This window comes from Xiphophorus couchianus, chromosome 5 (genome assembly GCF_001444195.1).
Source record: "Xiphophorus couchianus chromosome 5, X_couchianus-1.0, whole genome shotgun sequence".
Classification (NCBI taxonomy): Eukaryota; Metazoa; Chordata; class Actinopteri; order Cyprinodontiformes; family Poeciliidae; genus Xiphophorus; species Xiphophorus couchianus.
Window position 1 is genome coordinate 2,502,104 of NC_040232.1, and position 21,149 is coordinate 2,523,252.

General features: G+C 39.3%; 1 protein-coding gene across 3 annotated transcripts in view; it reads right to left on the reverse strand.

Annotated features, from left to right (window-relative positions):
* The window catches only part of sorcs3a (sortilin related VPS10 domain containing receptor 3a), a 223,111-nt gene that overhangs the window by 126,505 nt on the left and 75,457 nt on the right, over window positions 1–21,149 (reverse strand). For 2 of the 3 annotated variants that reach the window (XM_028018662.1, XM_028018663.1), the window contains exon 2: window positions 1,198–1,265. In XM_028018662.1, the coding sequence (XP_027874463.1) occupies window positions 1,198–1,265 (68 nt within the window). Of the gene's footprint in view, window positions 1–1,197; window positions 1,266–16,390; window positions 16,510–21,149 lie in introns of all 3 variants that reach the window. The other variant, XM_028018664.1, reaches the window with a different exon arrangement.

The window sequence follows — 21,149 nt, forward strand, 5'->3', positions numbered from 1 at the left end:
GCAGAACAGTCCGTCTTCTATTTCTCAGACTAAAAAGAAACTCAGCCTACTTTGTAGCTCCTCAAAGACTAAAACAAAACTCTGTTTTTGCCTGAGGATCATAACTGTTGCACAGACGGTATTTAAATGTCAAAAATAGCCAGCGGTTACTTTGGAAGCACTATTCTTTGTGATGGCAGCCCTACAAACTGGGCATAGAACACATATTTTAGAGGTGAAACTGTTCCTACACTTTAAAAAGCTGCCATTAAAAACATCTCAAAGACAAAAAAAAAATGCATTGAAGGAAAATTGTTTTTGCTCTTAAAATGGCAAACCTTATCTGAGATTGATATAATTGTCCTTGAGTTTATTTTTTTACTCCTGTGTGGCAAATCTCTTCATAATTTCCCTCTTCTGTGCAATTTAAAATAATTTTTAAAGTACTCCCCTCTGGCATTTTCATTTTCTATCAGCTTACACTGATTGCTATGGTGCTTCACAGTAACATTTCTCTCCGTTTCAGGCATTCCAACATAAAGGTTATGTTCACAAGTCACAAGGCTCGACTTCATTCTAATAGAGTTATAAAAATATATTCATTCTATGATTCTTGTGGTAAAACAATAGCATGAATCGATTTCTGTCTTTTTAGGGTTTTTGCTCTACATTTCTCACGGCCATGCCAACGTCGTCATGTGTTTACAGGCTTCCCAAAGAGAAACAAGCAAATTACTGTTTGTGTTACACAATACAGATCTGAAAATGGGTTAGCTGCAGTTTCTATTCATCAGGGATGTGTTATCCCTCCTTCTGATCGTCTGTTTTTCCTCTTTTACAAGCACTCTCTTTGTTTCACAAACTGCGTGTGTTTGTGTATGTGTTTATTTTCTCTCCTGCAGGGGGGAAGAAGACGAGTACATCAGATGATATCCCAGAACAAGCACATGGAAACCAGCTTCCTACACCCGAGTGCACCGCCTGGAGGCGGATGATACCAGAACACAGTTTTCCCACAATGGACTGGGAAGGTGAGAACAGAATCACAGCTGAAGATGAATGAGCAAAGAGCAGATATGGATATTTGGCTTAGATTAGGATTAAGGTCCTGCAACACTGAGCACATCATCAGGATAGTTTTGCAATCCTTAGTTTAAAATCTGTTGTTTAAGGATGTTGATACCATTCACACAAGTAAACAAAGCGTTGAGTACTCACCTCCAGAGAGTGCTCTCCGTGACGCTGCCGATGTGAAAGTCATAGAGTTTGGTGAGAATAAGGATGACCTGCAGAGAAAAGAAATTTCTGCATTAAAATGACATTTTTGAAGAGTTTAAATCAGTCGACCCGGTGCTCTGCATGTTGAGGTGTTTCCCGGCTGCTACACACCTGATCTGAATGAACAGGTGGCTACCAGGTTTCTGCAGCATTGACAACATGCTGAGGAGGTAAAGCAACCATTTGAATGAGGTGTGCTGCAGCAGACACATCTAAAACATGCAGGGCAAAGACCTGAGAACTACTGGTCTGAACAATGTTACGTCAGATTTTTAAAAGGAATCTTAAAGCAGAGCGGACACATTTTGAAGAGAATTAACCTGCTTTTGATACGAAGCAGCAGACAGATTATCAGATGTGTCCAGCAGAAATACATGCAGTCAGTTGTAGAGTGAGAGTTCAACCCTTAGGCAACAGCTTTCACACTTAGTCTGTTTCTCAATCCTCACTTTTCCATCAGATTTCATTGACTGCTACTTGCCAGCAGTCGACAACAGTTTTTTTAATACAACATATAAGTTTCACCCTCAAGCATAGGAAGTACTCATCACCACCTTCTCTGCAGAAGGTCAATATGAGTCTCATTTCCAAAAATATAAGGTGAAACAAAGCAGAATAAAAAGATATGATTTTTTTTTCATGGTGATCAAAGCCTCCTATGTATAGCCATCTTCAACATTTTTCTGATATTCTATAATTCAGTGCACTTCAAAAGTACTTTTTTATCCCTAAGGAAAATGAAGCTATGGATTTGAAGGCAAAAAAAAATATGCAACTTATTATGAGATATCAAAATAATCTGAACTGAATTGTAAGCATATAAATCCCCTGAATTACAAAGACTGACATTTAGAGCTGCTCATTGCTGCATTTTATCTTTAGTTAAAGTAAGATAATGAAGTCATAAAGTGTTGACATATCTAAGGAAACAGAATATATGATCTGCAGGGCATCTCTGCAGGTCATTCGTTACAACAAGCTAGGAACACTTTTGAACAAAACAAATGAGCATTTATTTAGTTGAAATACAATAATAATGTCTAAAGTCAGTCTTAGAGTAGATGAGTCCACGTTTAAATCAGAAGGTCTAATCAGAAACTAACCGAGTGTCAAACACGAGTTCAATTTGGTCCAAATCAAGATCATGAATGTCCTCAAGGGGCCAGTTATGGAAGAATCTTTCAAAAAGAAATATCTGTTAATTGATAAAAATTGACTGGGTTCCATTTGTACTTTTGTCATTTGGTCCAATACAAATAAAACCTGGTTTGATTTAACTGATATTATTTAAGAACACAACTGTTATCCTAAAGTTAAATTTATGTTTCTCTCTAGAATCTAGAGCAGTGGTGCCCAGACTCGGTCCTGGGGGGCCGGCATCCTGCAAGTTTTAGTTCTCTCCCTGGTTTAACACACCTGGATCAAATGGTGGTTTGTTAGAAGGCCTAAGAAGAACATTGACTTGCTGAAAAGGTTGTTACTACCACTAGGGAGAGAACTAAAAACATGCAGGATGCCGGCCCTCCAGGACCCACTTTGGGCACCCCTGATCTAGAGGGTCACATTAATAGTTATGGCGGGCCGGATTTGGCACCCGGGCCTTGAGTTTGGCACCTGTGATCTAAAAAAAGACCCGTTGATAGCACTGAAATTCTAAATCACTTTTATAGGCTGCAATTAAGTTTGCCACTGGAAGGACAGGTCAAGGACACTCTGGTAGAGAATCAGACACAGCCATCATCACCACCGCCCAGATCTCAGCCCACAGGACAAAAATGATTATTCTTCCACCTACCATATTTAGTAGTGTTCAATTTTACAGTGTGTTAGTGGAATAAAACAGATGCAAACTACACAAACACGACCAGTAGAAGTTACGAGTAACAAAAGCCTTTATAGAAATGTAGTAAAGTAAAAAGTATGATTTTTAGTGGGGTTTTTTTACCAAAAAATATTCTACTCAAGTAAAGTGCAAATTCTGAAATAGGCCCACTTCAATAGGTGTCAGAACTGTTTCCTCCAGATGTCTTCAAAAATAACATCAGCAAAGTTTGTCTTTCTGGGTTTATGGGTAGAACAAAAACAAAAACAAAGCAAAAAAGTAACATTCTGCACTCAAAATGTCTTGTAATAAGCAAAAAAACCCAGGATTTTTATGTTTGGGAGTACATCAAATTAACTGTTAAGAAATATAAAGCAGTTTATTTGAGTATTACATACTGGAAACCAATTCCTGCAGCGCTCACTGACAGCGGCATAACAATAATACCCTCATAACCATAAACACTGATGCTGCAGTCAGTTCCTTAAACAAAGACACTGCTGGGGGCTGTTTCTGTCTTAATGACTTCAAACAGTTGTTAAACTGGACAGTTTAGAGAAAAATATTTCAAGCCAATAAAAAACTATTTAAATTTAATGACTTCATAATTTTATAGGTGCTATTTTATGACAGGTATGTAACTTTTGCTGTCTTAAGTATCTAAACTGTGGTTTCTGGCCACAGTTTTCTATGAAACATTAAAGGTTTGACGTGTTTTAATAATGTCTATGCAGCAGCAACACATTACAGAACTACCTTTTAACAGAGGCCAAACTGAAGTTTTTGCCTTTTCTTTTGAGGAAAAATGGTTTGAAAACCTCTGTCTGGACATGCAAAGACATGCTAAATTATTCAAACCACTAAACCTTTCCACATCTTCTCACTATAAAAGCACAACTTATTCAGTGTATTTTACTGGTATTTTATGAGCTAGAAGAAGAGCAAGAGCCCAAGTTTTAAACTGTGCTTACATGGAAAAAATAAATCTAGAAATAGCGGCCAGCATTTGATTTAAACCCCAGTGTGAATACTTTTTTGACCAACTCGGCCCGAGTCTTAAGAATTTAAGCTTTTTAATCTTTTTCATGTTGGTTCTGTATTTAGCTCAGTTTGGAGCAGTTGGACAATGTGTTCCACCCATGGCAGAAGCTGGAGAGCTTCTTCAGTGACAGACTGCTGCATCCTGGGTGCACAAAGGAGCATCATTACAGATCCTTCCTCTTAGCAGCTGTTAGACTCTAGAACCATCACTGTCCCAACAAACTCATTAAGGTTTACTAATATTTGTAGTTTTTTGTAGCGTGTGGCTGTTTTCTTTGCACAAAGATGTACGTCCCATACATTTTTAAGATTTTCCTACTCAGTTGCACATTTCTTTCAAAACAAGGTATGCTATAACAGTAACTATACAGTAATGTTTTTATCATGTTGTAAATTTGCTCCTTAGTTCATTTTCTTTCATTCTCTACTTTAAATCGGAATACTTTCCTTTACCTTCCCTCGATTTTCCTAAAGTGGGAAAATAAAGAATATTTTCTTTTCTTTGCACGTCTCTGCAAAAGGAAAGCATTCATACGACGTGAAGATGCAAGCCCCAGGTTTCACCACGGGGATGGTGCTTTCAGGGCTATATGTAGTGCAAGTTCCTTCTCTGCTAGTTTTGTATGAGCGCCAAAAAGTTCAATTTTAGTTTAATCTGACTAGAGCGCTCAGTGTCTTCTTCTTATGGATTTCGTTTAACAGTGGCATTTTCTGTGAGATGCTTAACATCTTTGATACTGTACCACTAAAGTCTGACAGGCCCCAGATTTGGCCGCTCAGACACAAAAACAATTCTTCAACATGTCTGAAACACCTGGATAAACATTGAAACATGGACATACTATATGTGGCATTATATATTTATATTTTCTCTCTAATGGCAGAATTTGAGATGTAGCAGTGAGCAAGTTTCTGTAAAGCCTGACACTGCAGTCAGTAGTCTTTTATTGCAGTTTTTCCCTAAAAAAAGCAGCATAATTACTGCCTACAACAAAATACATTCTATAGTGAATCAAATTTTGTTCCAACAGCAGTTAGTAAAACACTACAAGGTACAGAGTGATAAATTAGCATGTTGGGATGCTGTGTTGTGCATAATTAATTCTGTGTATCCTGTTCAGTGTTGAAACTTTTTTTCATCTTTTTTTCTTGATGCAGCACTCTGCCATCCTCGCCCCTGTGGAAAAGTCTCATCCAACAGACTGCTCACAGCTTTGGTCTTTTAAAGAGAGCGAGAGAGATAATCAGCAGGCGGGGCGCTTTGATAAGGACCGTGCACGTCCTCAGAGCAAATCACAAGACATGAAGGTTGTGAGGATCAGCGGTCAGCTGTGATCCTCCACTCCAAAGTGCAAGATCACAACTCTGCTCCACAGAGATGGAAGGGAAATGGGAGGGGATAAAATCAACTGCCACTAAAATTAAGTCTGTTTAACAACTTCAACAATCTAGTAACATCACTTTTTATTCACCTCAAGATTTAGAAAAATAAAAAAACATTTTTTAGGTTAAAAGTTTTATTTTTGCTTTTGAAAATTAGAGGTATGATTCAGAATTATGAAGAAGAGTTTTGAGCAGTTCTATACACTTTCCATGTAAAAGAGCATCTAAAGCAGAGTGACTCTAGCGTTGATTGAACAATGCTTTCAATGCTATGAAGTTTGTGAAATTGGAGTTGAGGAAATCTCAAGCGGATTTCACTCAAAAAATCTGCGGGGCCATATTTTACGCACAAGTCGGCATGTATAAAAATGAACTTTGCGTCAAAGTTTGCGTAACTATACGTACACTTTTTCCCCTGGCGTGAAAATGTGCGGTAGCCACACAAACGTTTTCTACTTTGCAACCTCTAATTTTGCAAAGTAGAGGTTGCAAACCAGTATGGACCACACATTTATAATGGATGGATGTTTTCAGCAATGCGTCGCTATAGAACAACTTGTAATGTTCTGACGTGTCAACTAGATTTTGCAGTATTACACGTTGGTCATAGATGTAAAGGAAGAAATGCAATTCTGATGAATGTAAATGTTCGCTACGTCAAAACTTATTTGTCAAATGTGTTTCCATTTCCCCTTTAGCAGATTAACGTCAAGAAAAGCCACCTCACGCAAGAAACCGGTTTAGCAAAATTGAGAATGTTTTCCGATTTTGTTGTTTCTATCAAACATTTCTAAAGAGCATTTTAAAAATAAAATCCTGATGGAAATATTGTTACAGATTTCTGCGAACATCATGGTGTAGGTCAGTTCTTCATCATGTGACTAATAATGAAAAAGTTTTGTGAAAGTGACATTGGAGAATTCAAACTTCTTTCCCCTCTGATCCTAGTCAAAATTGCTACTTGAATTATATGATTCATGTAGGACTAACTGCTCATCTCCCAAAAATTAAACAGATTAATATGAACTATACCTTTAAGACTTTAGGAAATTCATTAAACAATTTAGATTTCTGTACCAAGTTCTGTCAAACGTTATGTCATTTTTATATATTTTGTTTCACACATTATATTAGATTCAGTTTGTGTCTGAACAGCTTTATCTTTCATTTTAATTTCTCTTTTTCTTTGAAACAGTTTTCAGCCTTTTAAATAAAGCTGTAGTCATTTAGCTAAGATGGCAGTGAATACTCCAAATCCTGTGACAGACGGCAGTAATCATGCTAAACGCGACCAAAATAAAACTCCAGAGCCACCAGTGCCTTGGCATCCTTAGCCTCACACCCCGGTAATGTTCGGAGGCTCACAGAATGCCAGGACATTTAAACCTCCTGCTAAGTCTCGGTTCTTTGCCCTCTGAACCAGAACCCTGGACAGTACTGGTGGATGAGGATGGGCCACATGCCAGAGGGTTCGTTAATGAGAGCATGAACATATGGTTCATGCAAAGAAAGTCTGCAATGCCAGAGAAAGGCCAATGAATAGGGACTATTGCCATGTGACTGCAGAAAATTCTAAAAAACAGCAACTTCATGTTCAGTTGTACTTTGATTAAAGCCCACTTTTTGTTCACTGCAGTGAAATTGTGTATGCGGTCATGTAACCCCCTCCTTCCTTGGATTTGGGTCGTCAGAGATGTGCCTCTGCTTCTGCTTGGAGGGAGATGAAACAACAGACATGCGTCTTCTTATCCCCTTATGACAGTTTGAATTTGAAATTCACATTAGACGCCACGCAGAAACAAAATGACTCTTCAAAAGATCTCCCAGGAAGGCTGGAAATTTGTCAAAAACGTATTTTCAATTAAAAACAATGCTGTAATGCATAAAGTTACATTTTATCTTATGAGAAATTAACGTGCTGGTTCATAGCTCAATCCAATTCAATAGCAAAAATACTGTACTTCAAAAAGAAATTAAATTATGTCATCCAAATATTTTCAAACAGTCATTCAGGATGGGGATACTGTTGCAAGACTAACTCCAGTAACAGTCAGTCTTGCAACGAATCTGAAGAAGCCTCTGACTGAAGACAGTGGCGGTAATCATGACATAACAGCTCAATATCCAGAAACAGAGATCATGTTCCATGTAACATGTCCTGGATGACACCCTCAGTTGTTGGCTAGCTCTGCTAATCCAGATCATTTGCATTTGCCAGTCTTTAAATCTCCATCTGGCTCTATGGTTAGAAAGCTGCATAGAGAAAAGTTGGATCCATTTCTTCCATGGATCACATCCCCAGGGGAAGGAATGGTTTGAACTTCTTCCTTCTTTCTCTGCGTTTAGGTCCTGCTTTGCAACTGTTTTTCTACTCCTCTGGGATTTGGGGTCATAGTTAAGGCATTTATTTGATCTTTTGAGATGCTAATCAGATGCTCCTGGTTGTAAAAGCTATACCTTGTTGCCACAGTTACATATCATAACTGTCCAAAAGTGAAAACAGGTATAGAAGGACAAACCTCAAGCAAGACCAGACCAGGCATCTGTATCTCAAGCGCACTCTGTATTTGAATCCCCACTTGACTTGCAGTTATTGAATCAAAATGCCAGACTGTACTTGCCTGGTTGCCGAGACAATTAACCAGGACTGTGGAAAACATATTACAACCATGACTAAATGTTCCATCTACTACATGACCAAGTCAAAGTGCCATACGCAATTTTAGAAATTGTTTCATGTCATCACAAATTAATCAGTCTTAATGACATTTTTTGAAAGAAAAAAGATGACCTGCTCATCTCTTTGTGAGGCAAAAGTTTAATTAGAATGATGACCTGAAGAGGTGTTGCTGCTGAAGTCAGGTATTAGCACAGCAGCACAGAAAGGCTGTTAAATTAAACCAAGCCAAATCAAAAGTGGCAGTGCATTCATGCTGAATGAGAGCTCAGTTAATACAGCGCGGAAGAGCACTTTTTAGGTCTCTATTTAAATATATATCAAAGTTTGTAATAGAGAATACAATCATTAACAAAGCATTTAAATACACACTCACAGAAACTCAATGGTTTTCAGTGATGAAGACAGCAGTAGAGGGTTTGAGTGACTGACTTTCAACATTGCATGGTTGTTGGTGTCAAACACAAAATGATCAAAAAGGGAGAAAATATTTTAGTGAGTGGTAGTTGTGTGGATAAAAGCAGCTTGCTCATATCAGAGCTCAGAAGACAAACACTGGGCAAGATGATCACATGCAGATGCAACTGATTCCTTTCAATGTGAAGGAGCAGGAGCTTGACTTCAAGTCTCTACTAGATGACAGAACGTTCCTGAAAGAAAGTTTCCTGAACTGAACCTTTCACAGGGAAGCTAATTCCTTCATAGAGAATTAGCTTCCCACAAAGGAAGTTAATCTCAGCCGTTTGTATTCAAATAAGCCAAATCTCATGACTCTAGGAAATAGCTAGAATGCATCCGGACTGGTTAAAAAACAGAACTTGTCATGATGTCCCTGTTCCTGCCATGGTTCATGCTGCTCTCCTGCTCCTGTTGGCTGTCTGATTGTTTCCACCTGTCCTATATCAACTATCTCAGCGTGAGATGATTTGTGGTCAACCACCGAAAGCTTTCAAGCGTTTTTCATGTCCGTGTCATGTGCCTGCCGCTGACTCTGAGTCTACCTTCCTATACTTCAACCCCAATTTCCACCTGAGATTTTGGATCTGTTCCACCCATTCTGTTGCTGACTTGGACCGTATAGCCTACCAGGCTCTAGATTACAAACTAATCGCTTTATCTAGGGTGAGACCTGATCATTGGATCAGCGCGTGTTAACTCACTCACTCCGCTACCGGAGTTTCGAGACTCTGTGACATCATCAATACTGGTTTCCAGCATATAGAGGCTTTCCCTCCATACAAACCTGCGGGCGAAGAAGTCGCTGGTAAACAGACAACATCCAATCCTCAGTTATATTAGAGGACCCACGTTAATCAAGGTCTCCAAACAGGCCTTCCATTTCCTGTTTACACAATACCTATTCGCATTTTTCACTGCACAATCTGTTCCGGAAGCTAAAAGAAATACTTCCAGAGAGGATATTTTTGTTTCTTTTTGTCTGTCTTCTGTTACCCAGAAGAAAAGTAATACAAAAATCTAAAATTATATTCAATTTAATAATAAAGAGGCAGGCTCACAAATACGCTTATAAAAAAAAAGTCTATACTCCAGCTTTTAGTTTATGTATTCATCTTCAGTCAGTTTAATAGATGAACTCTCACCTTGCCCCATACCTGTCAAGCTTTGGGTTTAAGAATACGGGAAATGTTGCCTGGAGGGGGGTGGGAGCAGACGTACATAAGATGGGGGTGGAAGGGAGGAAATAGACCAGGGGACAGACGAACGTAAGTCCAAGGGGGATAGACGACCGATAGACCAGGGGCCAAAAGTAAAAACGGGGGGTAGCAATACGGGATATTTACGGCACCTACGTCCGTCACACTCAGAAACTCAGCTACGAGCCATGTCCCGCGAATATGATTTCCGTCACCCATTTGTTGAGACCCGGATGATATGAAACTTATTGTGCATAAAGCTACACTTAGACTGTAAGCATCAACTACTCAACCGCCCGCCGTGTTCAGTCTATCCGCTCACTTGTATAAATACTCCTGCAGCGCTCTTCCCACCGTTTGCTTTCAACCAGCGGCTCCCAGAGGAGAAAGGCTGCTGTACTCCAGACGCCAGTCATTTTAAGGATGCCTATTGGTCCCCCAAAAATGATAAAAACCCGGGCATTATCATCAATCAATAAAATCCCCACGAGCCGAACTTGAAAATTTGACATTATGCCGCAAACACTTAGCTTTCGTCAACAACTCAGAGGCGGAAGTGAGAGCTCTGTGCACCGCAAATAATGTCCCGGCCGGAACACAGTGAGCTAAATAATAAAACATAAATTAACGAGGCAGGTAAATTTTCCTCGAGGAATTTTAATAGTCGAGGTGCTCAAATCATTTGAGAAATCGTTTCAGCCCTAATCTTGTATTTGAGCTTCAATGGTTTTAAGACATGTATGTAACACAAACAAAGAGGGTTTTTTCCTTATTTTTTTAATTGATAAATGTCACTGCAGTCAAGTAATAACAATAGATCAACTGCCTGAAAAGAAGCTTTTAGTTGTCTGCAAACATCAAGACAGTCAACAGGAAAATGACAGCTGGAACTGATCGTTATCTGGAAGTGATTAAGCTTCCCCACCTCCCTGTAGCATGTCAACCGAGGAGCAATTACTTTATCAAATGGTGAGAGCTATTTATGTGAAATGTTGTCAACTGGCAGCAACAAAGACACCCGCTGACAGCAAGACAATCTGAGAAACAATCTATGGGTTTTGCTGTTTGGCCTGGCTCAATAGAAAACAAAGGCTTTTGTTGACCTGTTGGTAAGTGGATAAAAAGATAATTACACAAATTTTAAAATGAGGAATTCAAATGACAGAAAAAGTATTAAATTCAGAGCTAAACTCATGTTTCTTGCCTTGATTGCACAACCAGCTGAATCAACAGACCAGTGTACTTATTCCACCTCTTCAGGTAGTCTTCAAACCTTCTCTTCTCTATCCCACAAACACTGCAATACTATATGTTTTAGAGGTATCCAGAAACTCTGTGGGTATTGAAACTGGAATATTAGAACCCACTTAGAGAAAACTCTTCTGTGTGCACCATGTTAATATCTCACTCTCTGCTCCATGCTGTGCAGTGAAGGGCAATATGTCTGGCATTTGCATCAAAGGTGCATGAACAGCATCCAGATGCATTATTATGCACATATAAATACAGACTACAAAGACAAAAAAAAGCTCAGCTAGCCTTGGGACATGAGTGCTTCTTATCTAGCATTGAATAGTCACAGCTACAGGAGACAAAAAAAGGCCAAGGTTTCAGTCAAACAAAAGCACTCTGAATGTTTCACTCTTAACAAGCACAAGCACAGATTAAACACATGTAAATTTAAGAATGAAGGTCAATTAAACATAAAGTAGGGTATGTTTTTTAAGGCATCAAGGTTGAGTCATGGAGGGGTTTACTGTACTCTGCCCTCCTCCAGACATCTTCTCTCTCTTCATGTCCTGCTCCTCCATCACACTCACTCTTTTTGGCCTCCGCTCCGGTATCTGGATCACTTTGGGTTATCTCCTTCTCTATATGCCTACTCTCATTTACTCCATCCTTCATCTGAATGTCTTTCCCTTATTCCTCTGAGTTTTTCTTCCCCACCTGCCACATTTTTTGTTTTTCTCCTCCCCTTTATCTTTAACTGGGCTTGTCCCCCACCCCACGCACACTCACTTCATTTTTACACAGTCTCCTTGCACGCTCTCCTTATCTCTATTCTTTGTAGTTTCCCATATTCTCCTTGTAATGTGCCCTGTCTGTTGCTCCGTACCTTCACTCTCTGTTCCCCCTCTAGCTAACTCTCTCCTTCCCTGAATCCCGTCATCAATAACTGGTTTGCCTTTTAGTTTCTTCTGTTGTCACACAAATAAACCAGACAATGGCTTTTGTTGTGTACTGAAATGAATATCTGAAATTGCTTGTGCTTCTTAGAAAGACCTTTTATTATGAATTCATCAATAGTATGTTCTTAAAAATAACTGCTGTAACTGAAGGAAACAAAAAATAACTGTTTTCTGTAACGTTCCACTCGTTCTATTTGGAGAGAGCAAAGTGTCCTCAGCAGGTGGCAGCTAAACTGGCTCTGCTGACTAGTGAGCAGATCTTCTAGCATGAAGGAGCATCAAGGAAGGCCAGAAAGGTCAAGTTTTAGACACTATAAAGAGCTGTGAAATTTAAAATTTTAATATGTTCATATTTAGTTGCATCATACATTCAGGTTTGATTTTAATCAACATTTTTTGGATTCCTTTCATTGATTAAGTCAAATTAATATTTAGATAGATAAATTGATTGCTCAGGAACCAACAAATTTAATTGACACATTTACAGAGAGAACATTAAAACTCCATGTGAGATTCAAACCCAGGACCTTCTTAATACTAGGCACCGGTAAAACCAACTGTCCCACCATCCTACAGCTCTAGACATACAAACACAAACTTTATTTTAAAGATGAGTTTCACCACTTGGTGGTTTTGCAAGAGTTCTGCAGAAGTTTGTGTTTGATTATTTTGAGAAGCTGGTATCCTTAGAACTGGAGGATCAAATGGTCACTACAAGGTGAAGAAAAGGTCAGATGATAAACCAATCATGTGGCATTGCATGGGAGGAGCGAGATTGTAAAGCTTATCTATTATATCTAACCTTTTGAGTAGAGACAAACCTGCCGTTTATTCACCTTCCAGCCCAGAAAAACTTTTATGTGCAGTTTTTCACATGGGCACATTGTATCCTACCCTCAGCTTCAAAGACTTAAGATAGAAAGGTTACCATAACAACTGCTGTCTGAAGAGCAGTAGAAAATGCTCAGAGAGCTCCAGCCATCCTGGATCCAAAGTTTGTAAAAGTCCATAAGAAGCCTGCTGCTATCTTCTTCAGAAAGGATTTACAATTTGAGGAAAATACACTCTGGCAAGGACAATGCGAGAATGCATTAAGGAACCTGCTACAACGGCTAAAGGAAACAAAGTTTGTTCTTCTTCTTACCGTACTTTCTGTTGCACTGCTTTCAGCTGCCTGTATTCAATACCTGATACTGAGATGGAGGAAGTGACCTCTGCTGTGATACTGACCCACAGCATCAAGTATTTGGTTGATTCATCCAGTAAATAAATAAATCAAATGGACGGAGATGTTAAGAATATTCTAGAATATCTATAAAGAAAATACTTCATTGAAGAATGCTTGAGAGGCCTCATTGAGACACCTAATTGGGATAAAATAAATAACAGATTCAAAGGAAATCTACATTGTGAAGAGCAAACGCAAAAGACTTCAAAGCCTTTGGTCACTTTGAGAACAGCTCAATGATTGAATTAATAATCCTCTCTTACATCAGGCTGTTGTAGGTATTTCATTTGAGGCACAAACGCTCCCATTTTCTTCCTCATGGCACATCTGCCTCTAAGGTCAGCTCCTGATGAAGTCAAGCGAAACAAACCCTATCTGGCTGGGCATAAAGTCTCCACTGAAGGGTTAGGGCTTATCACGGTGCAAGCCAGGGTGCAGGGAAAACAAAGAATCTTTGACTTTTCTCCACTAAAATACAGAGCAGCAACAACAAACAGAAAAGAGAGTTAGAATTTTATTGGCACACAGATATAGTCTCAGCAGACATCAAAGCGAAGTTAAAAAGGCATCCCGCCATCTCACTGTGGCAAAGAATGTGTAACTATAAGAATATATCTTTGACTTGAAAAAGCGCAGCGATACTCTTCTAGCCCCTTCCTTCTACAGCGTCACTTTTTATCTCATTTTTATTATATATCTTATCATTAAATGCACTGGAGAGTTCATTTAGTGGGAGCCCACAGTGACAATGTGGAATATGTTCAAACAATCTCCATTTCTCGGAGGGAGCTATTTTTATAGAATGTGCAGTTCTGCGTGTTCACTAATTAGATAACAGAACTGTGTACATTGGAGGGAAGTGATACCTCGCACTGAAAAACGGAAGCGTAGGACGAACTCGGTGTGGGACAAAAAAAGATGCTGTCCAACATCTGTGTATATGTGCAAAACGGCTTAATAAAATTTAACAGTAAATCCTCTTTGCCACAAACCAGGGAAATCACTCAAGGTCAGAATTTCCAGACAGATGATTGAGATGAAACAGCAAAACTATGATACAAATAGACGCTGGTGAGAGGAGAGTTTAGGATTCCCTTCTGGACTTATTATCCCACAATTCTGAATAGGCAGAAGACAATGGTTGGATGGTCATATTTTTATGAGCCCTATATCATTTATCATCTCATCTTGTGAGGCAGATGTATTAATACACCACATAAAATCTTAAATTTTCTAGCCACACATCTCGTCACCCAGTATAAATCTGCAGCTCATTCAAAAAGTCCCAAATGTTCCCAGGCTAAAATGGATCTATTGTAACTCCAATGAGTTCTGAGTCTCTCTTATGGTCACCTCCTGGGAAATGGCCTGTACTTGCACAGTTTTTTATGTAGTCCAGTGAACCCTAAAGTATTTTATACCACAGTCAGTCATTCACCCATTCACATATACATTCTCATATACAAAGAGTTCCTTATCCCATCTTCAATCCATTTGTTTCATGTCAACCCTTACAGAAGACAACACCAAATTATTTGAACTACAACCTTGACACAGAGACCCACACCCAAAAGTGGTCAGCCTTTCTTTCATTCGATAAACTAAATTTGATTCTCATTTTTTTTCTCATTAGAGTTTTATGTTATTGTACCAACATGTATCGTTGGTACAATACATGTATCAACAATTTATCAGGCTCTCCGACTACTGGGGCCTGCACAGAGTAGTAGGAGGCCCAGATGGTGATCAAGAGTAGCATGTAGAAGACGTACTGTATGTGAATGGAAATGAGACGTTTATGGGAACGTACTGCCGATCTGACATTGTTTCTCTGTTCAGATGTTCTTTCTTATATACAATGCATATTGATTGAGAACAGAATGTTCTAATATCTAGTGGAGAAGGGATATATATGGTTTGCTCTGAATTTGCCTTTGTTGTAAGGCAAGTCAGCTTTTTCCTGACTTGTTCAGAGAAATACACTATTCTGATTCAGAATTTTACTTTTAAATCAACAAATCATCATTGTCTTTCATGTTGTTGCTTGCTGGCTCAGCGGGACATGGTGGATGCCAACCTAATGAACTGATCTGAAAGTCTTCAACTCCCACAAATTTACAGCAAAACCAGGTTATCATCTCCTACAACTTTACAAAAAAGAACATATTCATGAAAAGAAAAAGACATTTGTGCTGAAAGTGAGCAGTCAGATTTCAGAATGAAGTTAGTAGACTATGCAGAAACAGAACCTTCTGCAAATTAGATTTTCTTTGACTAAAGGAAAATGACCTTTTTTTTTGGTTGGTTAATGATGATGATCAGCACTTCAAGAAGGCCGTCTGCTTGAATCGCAGCAGGAGCCTGCATGTTTTCCAAGTGGATGCAGGGGTTCTCTCTGTTTTCCTCAAACAGTTCATCAGCATTCCCCCTGGGTGTGTGTGTGTGTGCGTGTGTTTGTTCTGTTTGTCCCTGTGTACCAGTAATAAGCTGGCAATTTCCCCAAGATGTACCCGGATCAACAGACTGATATATCGATCAATTTATATGTGTTCGATATGTTTGTTTGATATGTCATTGTGGGGTCTCATATCAAACAAATTGATCTTTAACTCATTCGGTGACCTACATACCTGCTACCAAGCATTTCTTATGTTGAAGTAGAAGCTGATTCAGAGATATCTAATGGTAGCTGGTTGATGGCTGAAATCTAGTTTCTGACCTCAACGGATGAAAAGAACAAACAATGTACAGCATGAATTTCCTGCAGCTCAAAAATGTAGTGTTTTTTTCTATCTGAAGGTTGAAGACCAAGAGGATCGCTATACATGTGAACAATATGTTACAAGTTATCCACCCACATCTACATTCTCCTTTTGCATTGTTTAAAATTTATATGGAAATTAATATGAAATGAACTTGTATCTTTGGACAAGACTGAGACATCTTTAGCTAATATTTCTTTATGTAAAATTCTGATTAAATGATGGTACATTTTTATGCAGGCAGACAGGAAAGTTGAAAGCACAAAGCTCTATTTAATGGTTTAATCAGTAACTAGCTGAAAAACTTTCTCAGTAAACGAGTGGTGTGTTTCAAAGAAATACAAAAAGAAAAGCTGAAAGAGCTGTACGTTCTTACTTGTATTATAACAAGGTCCTTGCATGAAACAGTCTTTAGTTTGGCTCTTGTTGAATTGATCAATGATGCAAAAAGATTCCAGTGCTCAGTTCAAGACCCTTGCGTCTCATTAATAGTCTCTGAAATGTTACAAAAAAACAAAAAAAAATCAGAGTAGTTCAAATTGCCCACAACTTTGCAGTAGAGTGTAATAGATTGATAGAGGCCTTTCTTATCCTTACTCTCAACGTTAGCAAGGTTCTGGATCCACTTTTGTTTTTGCTGCTATGAAAGTCAATGGAGATCTAAGAGTAATGTGAGGATTCAGGAACAGCTGAAATACTGAGGAAAATTATGAACATTTAACCCAAAAACGTCCTTTCCTGGAAGTGTGACTTTTGAGGAACAGGCCAGTATAGGTGTTTGGTATAACCAATAATCTTGATATTCATTGAAGTGGTTAAGTTAACAGCGTCTGCGTTTGTCAACCAAAACATGATAATCCAAAATGCCTAAACAGAAGGGAACTGGACTTCTCATAATTCATCTCTCACCTAAAAGGCTTTTTCAGTTCAGCAGCTAGAACTGCTGAACATGGATTCAGCAGTTACTCCAAAGATTGACCAAACACAAGAAGAGTCAGCTCATCTACATCTCAAGGTTGTTGGACACTCTCTTGAAAATAGACGAAAATAGTTTGCGCATTTTTCCGCCAAAACATGCAAACTTCAGAGGGTTAAAGTTCCACACGACAGGATTTGTTCCTGCGCTCTGAAGGTTGCACAGAGTGAAAGAAAGAGGAGATGAGCTGCAAACGCAGGCTGCTTAGTGAGATAAATGTGATTGTTTTGGTGATCGGTAACAATAGACTGTGATCGGCAATCACCAATCATACATTTTTTCACGGAAATCGGCCGATTATGATCGGTGGCCGATCGATTGGCACACCTCTAATTTACACCTTTAAACCCAAAACAAACTCAAAGGGAAAAATGAGGTTTCATGTTAACGACTAAATGTTAATCCAAACACTGAACCAAATGCAGGGCAGGCCAAGTAATGGATGTGACCCTAGCAACGTCAATGGTGACCTAACAGGCCTTATAACCCCAACCTGTGGTCAGAAAGATTTTGAAGACGTAAGAGAAATTGGCTTTTATTTTATAAATGCTGTTGTCTGGTCACCTGTAAATGTACATATTTCTCTGTTCTTAGGGAGTTTCTACAAGTCTTAGGTCTGAGACTTGAGTCCCTAGACATTTGCAGCTCAGGGCTGCCGCCAGTGTATTATAAGCCTGGCGGCCTGCCATGCGTTACTAGCCCCCCCACCAGGCTAATCGTTGCTTGTTTATGTTTTTAGAAAAATAATAATAATTTTTTTTTTAAATTTGCTTTGTTTTTTTAAGCCGGATTGCAAGCACCTCTGTTGCTCTGAGCATTTCACTAGTGGAGCAGATTTATTCCTAAAGGAAAGGCTTATGAAATATAGGCTTAGAGTTTATGCATTTAAAGCCGGCAGATAGCATTTCACTGGAGATGTTTTCCAGTAACATTTAATTACCAAGTAATATTTTTACATTTCCTGTCTACTTAACATCTTTTAATACAAAAACAAGGTGGACCCCAACCACTGGGCTTAGCAAGTTTTCTGGGGGAAACCCTGCAGCTGACTGTTTTTTGTTACATGCTTCAAGTTCAGTGGCACTAGTTGGCTTCCTATATCCGGCAGGTGGACCACGTTTCCAGGCACGTCTTTAACAGATCCCTAACGAGTCTGACTCATTAGAAATCCGATTCCGCCCCCCCGAGTCGTGATCTTCGACGTTAAGCGAAACCAGTGGAGTGGATAAACTAATTATCTCGTTGTCTAACCAGCAGGAAAGCCAAAGCTTCCTTTTGCTGAATGTTAAATATACAATTTCCAACAAACCACACTGGGCACTGTGGTGTGGGTTGGCATTTTTTTAAAGGTGTCGAATGTTCATTTAAAGTTGGGTTTTAAGTTTTTTCTTTGACTGAGAGAAAATCAAAAGAAGTCAAACTTTTATTTCCCTGACTGAAGCGTTTTGTGCTTTTTACCGGAGGGAATCGATGATCCATGGCTCAAGTGACAGACACCCAACTGTGAAACGTGTTCTGTATTAGACTTTTTTTGGTGGTTAAAGAAAGAGAGAATGGTCACCTTTTTTTGCAAATGAGTGTGAAATATAAATTCACAAGTAGGAGTCGAGAGTCTGGGTGGGAAATGTCCCCAGCTAAAGATTTCTCTCTCTGCCTTCTTTTGTTGTAAAGAGCCTAGCTTAAATCCAGACACATCGAGTACATTTATCACAATCAAAACTGCTGGTGTTAATTATCAGAAAGTGTTAATCACCCCGACAGCTGTAGGTTTCTTAAACTAATCAGTCATATTCCACAAACCTAAGTCTGAATAAGCTTCTTCCCCCATGTAACCACAGATACATAATTTCTGATTAGGGCGACATAATGCTCTTTATTCTTTAAACGAGCTACAGTAATTAGTAGGAGGCTGTCATTTTCATTTTCACATTATTCTTCTTTCTTTATTCCACGTTTTCTCTCTGGTAATGTGTTCCAGTCTGGTGGCGGCGGCGCAGAGGCGAAGCCAGGCAGCGAGCTTTAACCGGGGGTCCGTTCATGTGTCATTGCGGATCGTCTCAGAGGTGACACGATATGAAGGCGGCAGGACAGCTGATTAACACCGGGCTCCAATCTGAAACTCTTAATTACATTTTTTTTCTCCCTCAGCTCTGAGACCAGCTTCGGTCTCCTCACGGTACATACTGATGGGACTGAACGAAGGTAGGATGGGAAGCAGAGCACACATCACCATCGGCTGCAGGTGCACCCAGCTAGACGCTGCGGACGCACTAAAAGCATCAGGAGTGAGCCGAGCATAATTAAAATTGCAATAAGTTGTCCTTTCAGGGGCATTACGCCATCCATCAAGCACTTGATCCATCGGCACAAGCCAGCTCACTGATGGCTCAGCAGCTGCTTACTCTGACATCTGCTGCAACAACTCTGCTTTAGCAGACACTTAAATGTGCTGCTGATGCCACCCTGCACACTATCCATTACGCTTCCCTCCTGCCACATCCACCATCAACAGGGGGGAATCATTTCCAAAAACTTTGTAACCAAACAAACTTACTTTACTTAGAACAAACACGGGAAAATTGCTCTTTAAAAGTTTATGCAGATCCTTTTGGTTCGGTTCTATTTTTTCTTCAGGGGAAAAAGCTCAGTGCACAACTCTTCACTGCAGTGGTGTTCCAGGGAGGCAGTGCTGCTCTCTGGGGCGACGGCTCAGGAGATTCTGCTTTCCCCATCTCATCACGAGGTGCCGTCACGGGCAGAAGGTTTCACTTTATGCTAACAACAGCAGGCTGACAAACAGAAGCAGCTGGTGCCGTGTGCTGCCCGACAAGATTCTGTTTGACGTGCCAAGCATTGTCACAGTCAGGGCTTTTTAAACGAGTCATTTCTGACCGGAACCTCATGACTGAGGTGCTGGACCTACAACCGAACCCTATGCATGCTGGTATATTTCTCTAAATTTAACTGACTCTTCAAAGAGCGATAAAACATCTCATTAAAATGTATATAAACACTGTAAGGTTTTGTGCTAAGGTCGTTACTTTATGATTTGCTTCCCAGAAGTCAGACTTTGTTATGACCTCTTGGGTATTTAACACCTGAAGACACTGAACACAACTTCCTTCTTCACAAAATCCAGGTAAAATGGAGTGGTGTCACATTTTAGTGGTAGTAAAATTTCTCGTCATTCACAAAAGACAACGAGACGTTTCTATCGCTAGAGATGCACATTTCTTTTGGTTGCATTTACCCCGAATGCCCTGAGTTATAATCTGCTTCCTGCTTTTCAAGCCGTCTCCCATCCGACTGGTGTTCTTACTATGACGTTAAACCATACAGTAAAATTTATAGGTAAATACAGAAATGAATATTTTATTTTTTGTCTTTTGGTTAAAATTTACAATTATAAACCACTGATAAGAGCTAATTGACATTTGAGCCTGCTCCAGTAAAGTCTGCTGCAGTTCAGAACAAATATCCAGTTGGTATTCTGGTCTAAAACTAACAAAAAACAGCTTGGCTTCATAAAATAGAGATATCTGACCCCAAAAACTGCCAATTTCAAAGAGAGAAAACATTATTTACAAGAAATGTGACTTTTATCCATTTTTTAACTGAACAATCAATTAGTCAAAATTAACTTTATAGTTTTCCGACATTAATGACTTGGGCTCATTTTTTTTAACTCATGCGTGACACTGAATGATTTGGTTTTATCACATGGGAGCATGATAAAAAGACTTTTCAAACAGCCGTTACATATCACGCCAGGCTTCAGTGCAGCTGCAAGAGGCTCTTCATAAACCAATTAGATGAAGAAAAGGTCATGCAACAGCCTTTGAGAAAAAGAGATAAAAGCCTGATTGTATTGGCTCAGTCGCTAATTTTGACCATCACACTTTCCTCTTATTCAGTCGAGGACGGGCGAGGAGAGAAGATGAGTCGGTGAGCTCATTTTGCTACTTTTCAGAACGCTGCTGATAAAACGAGCAAACTTATCAAATTGGACTGCACACAACCCAGATCTGTGGGCTCGTATGATGCTGAAAGTGTCTGAAAGATGAAAAACTGATCTCAATCTATAATGGAAGTTTGTAAGAATAACAGGAGACATGAGCTGATTATCAATGGAAACCAGAAGACATAAAATAGTCAAGTG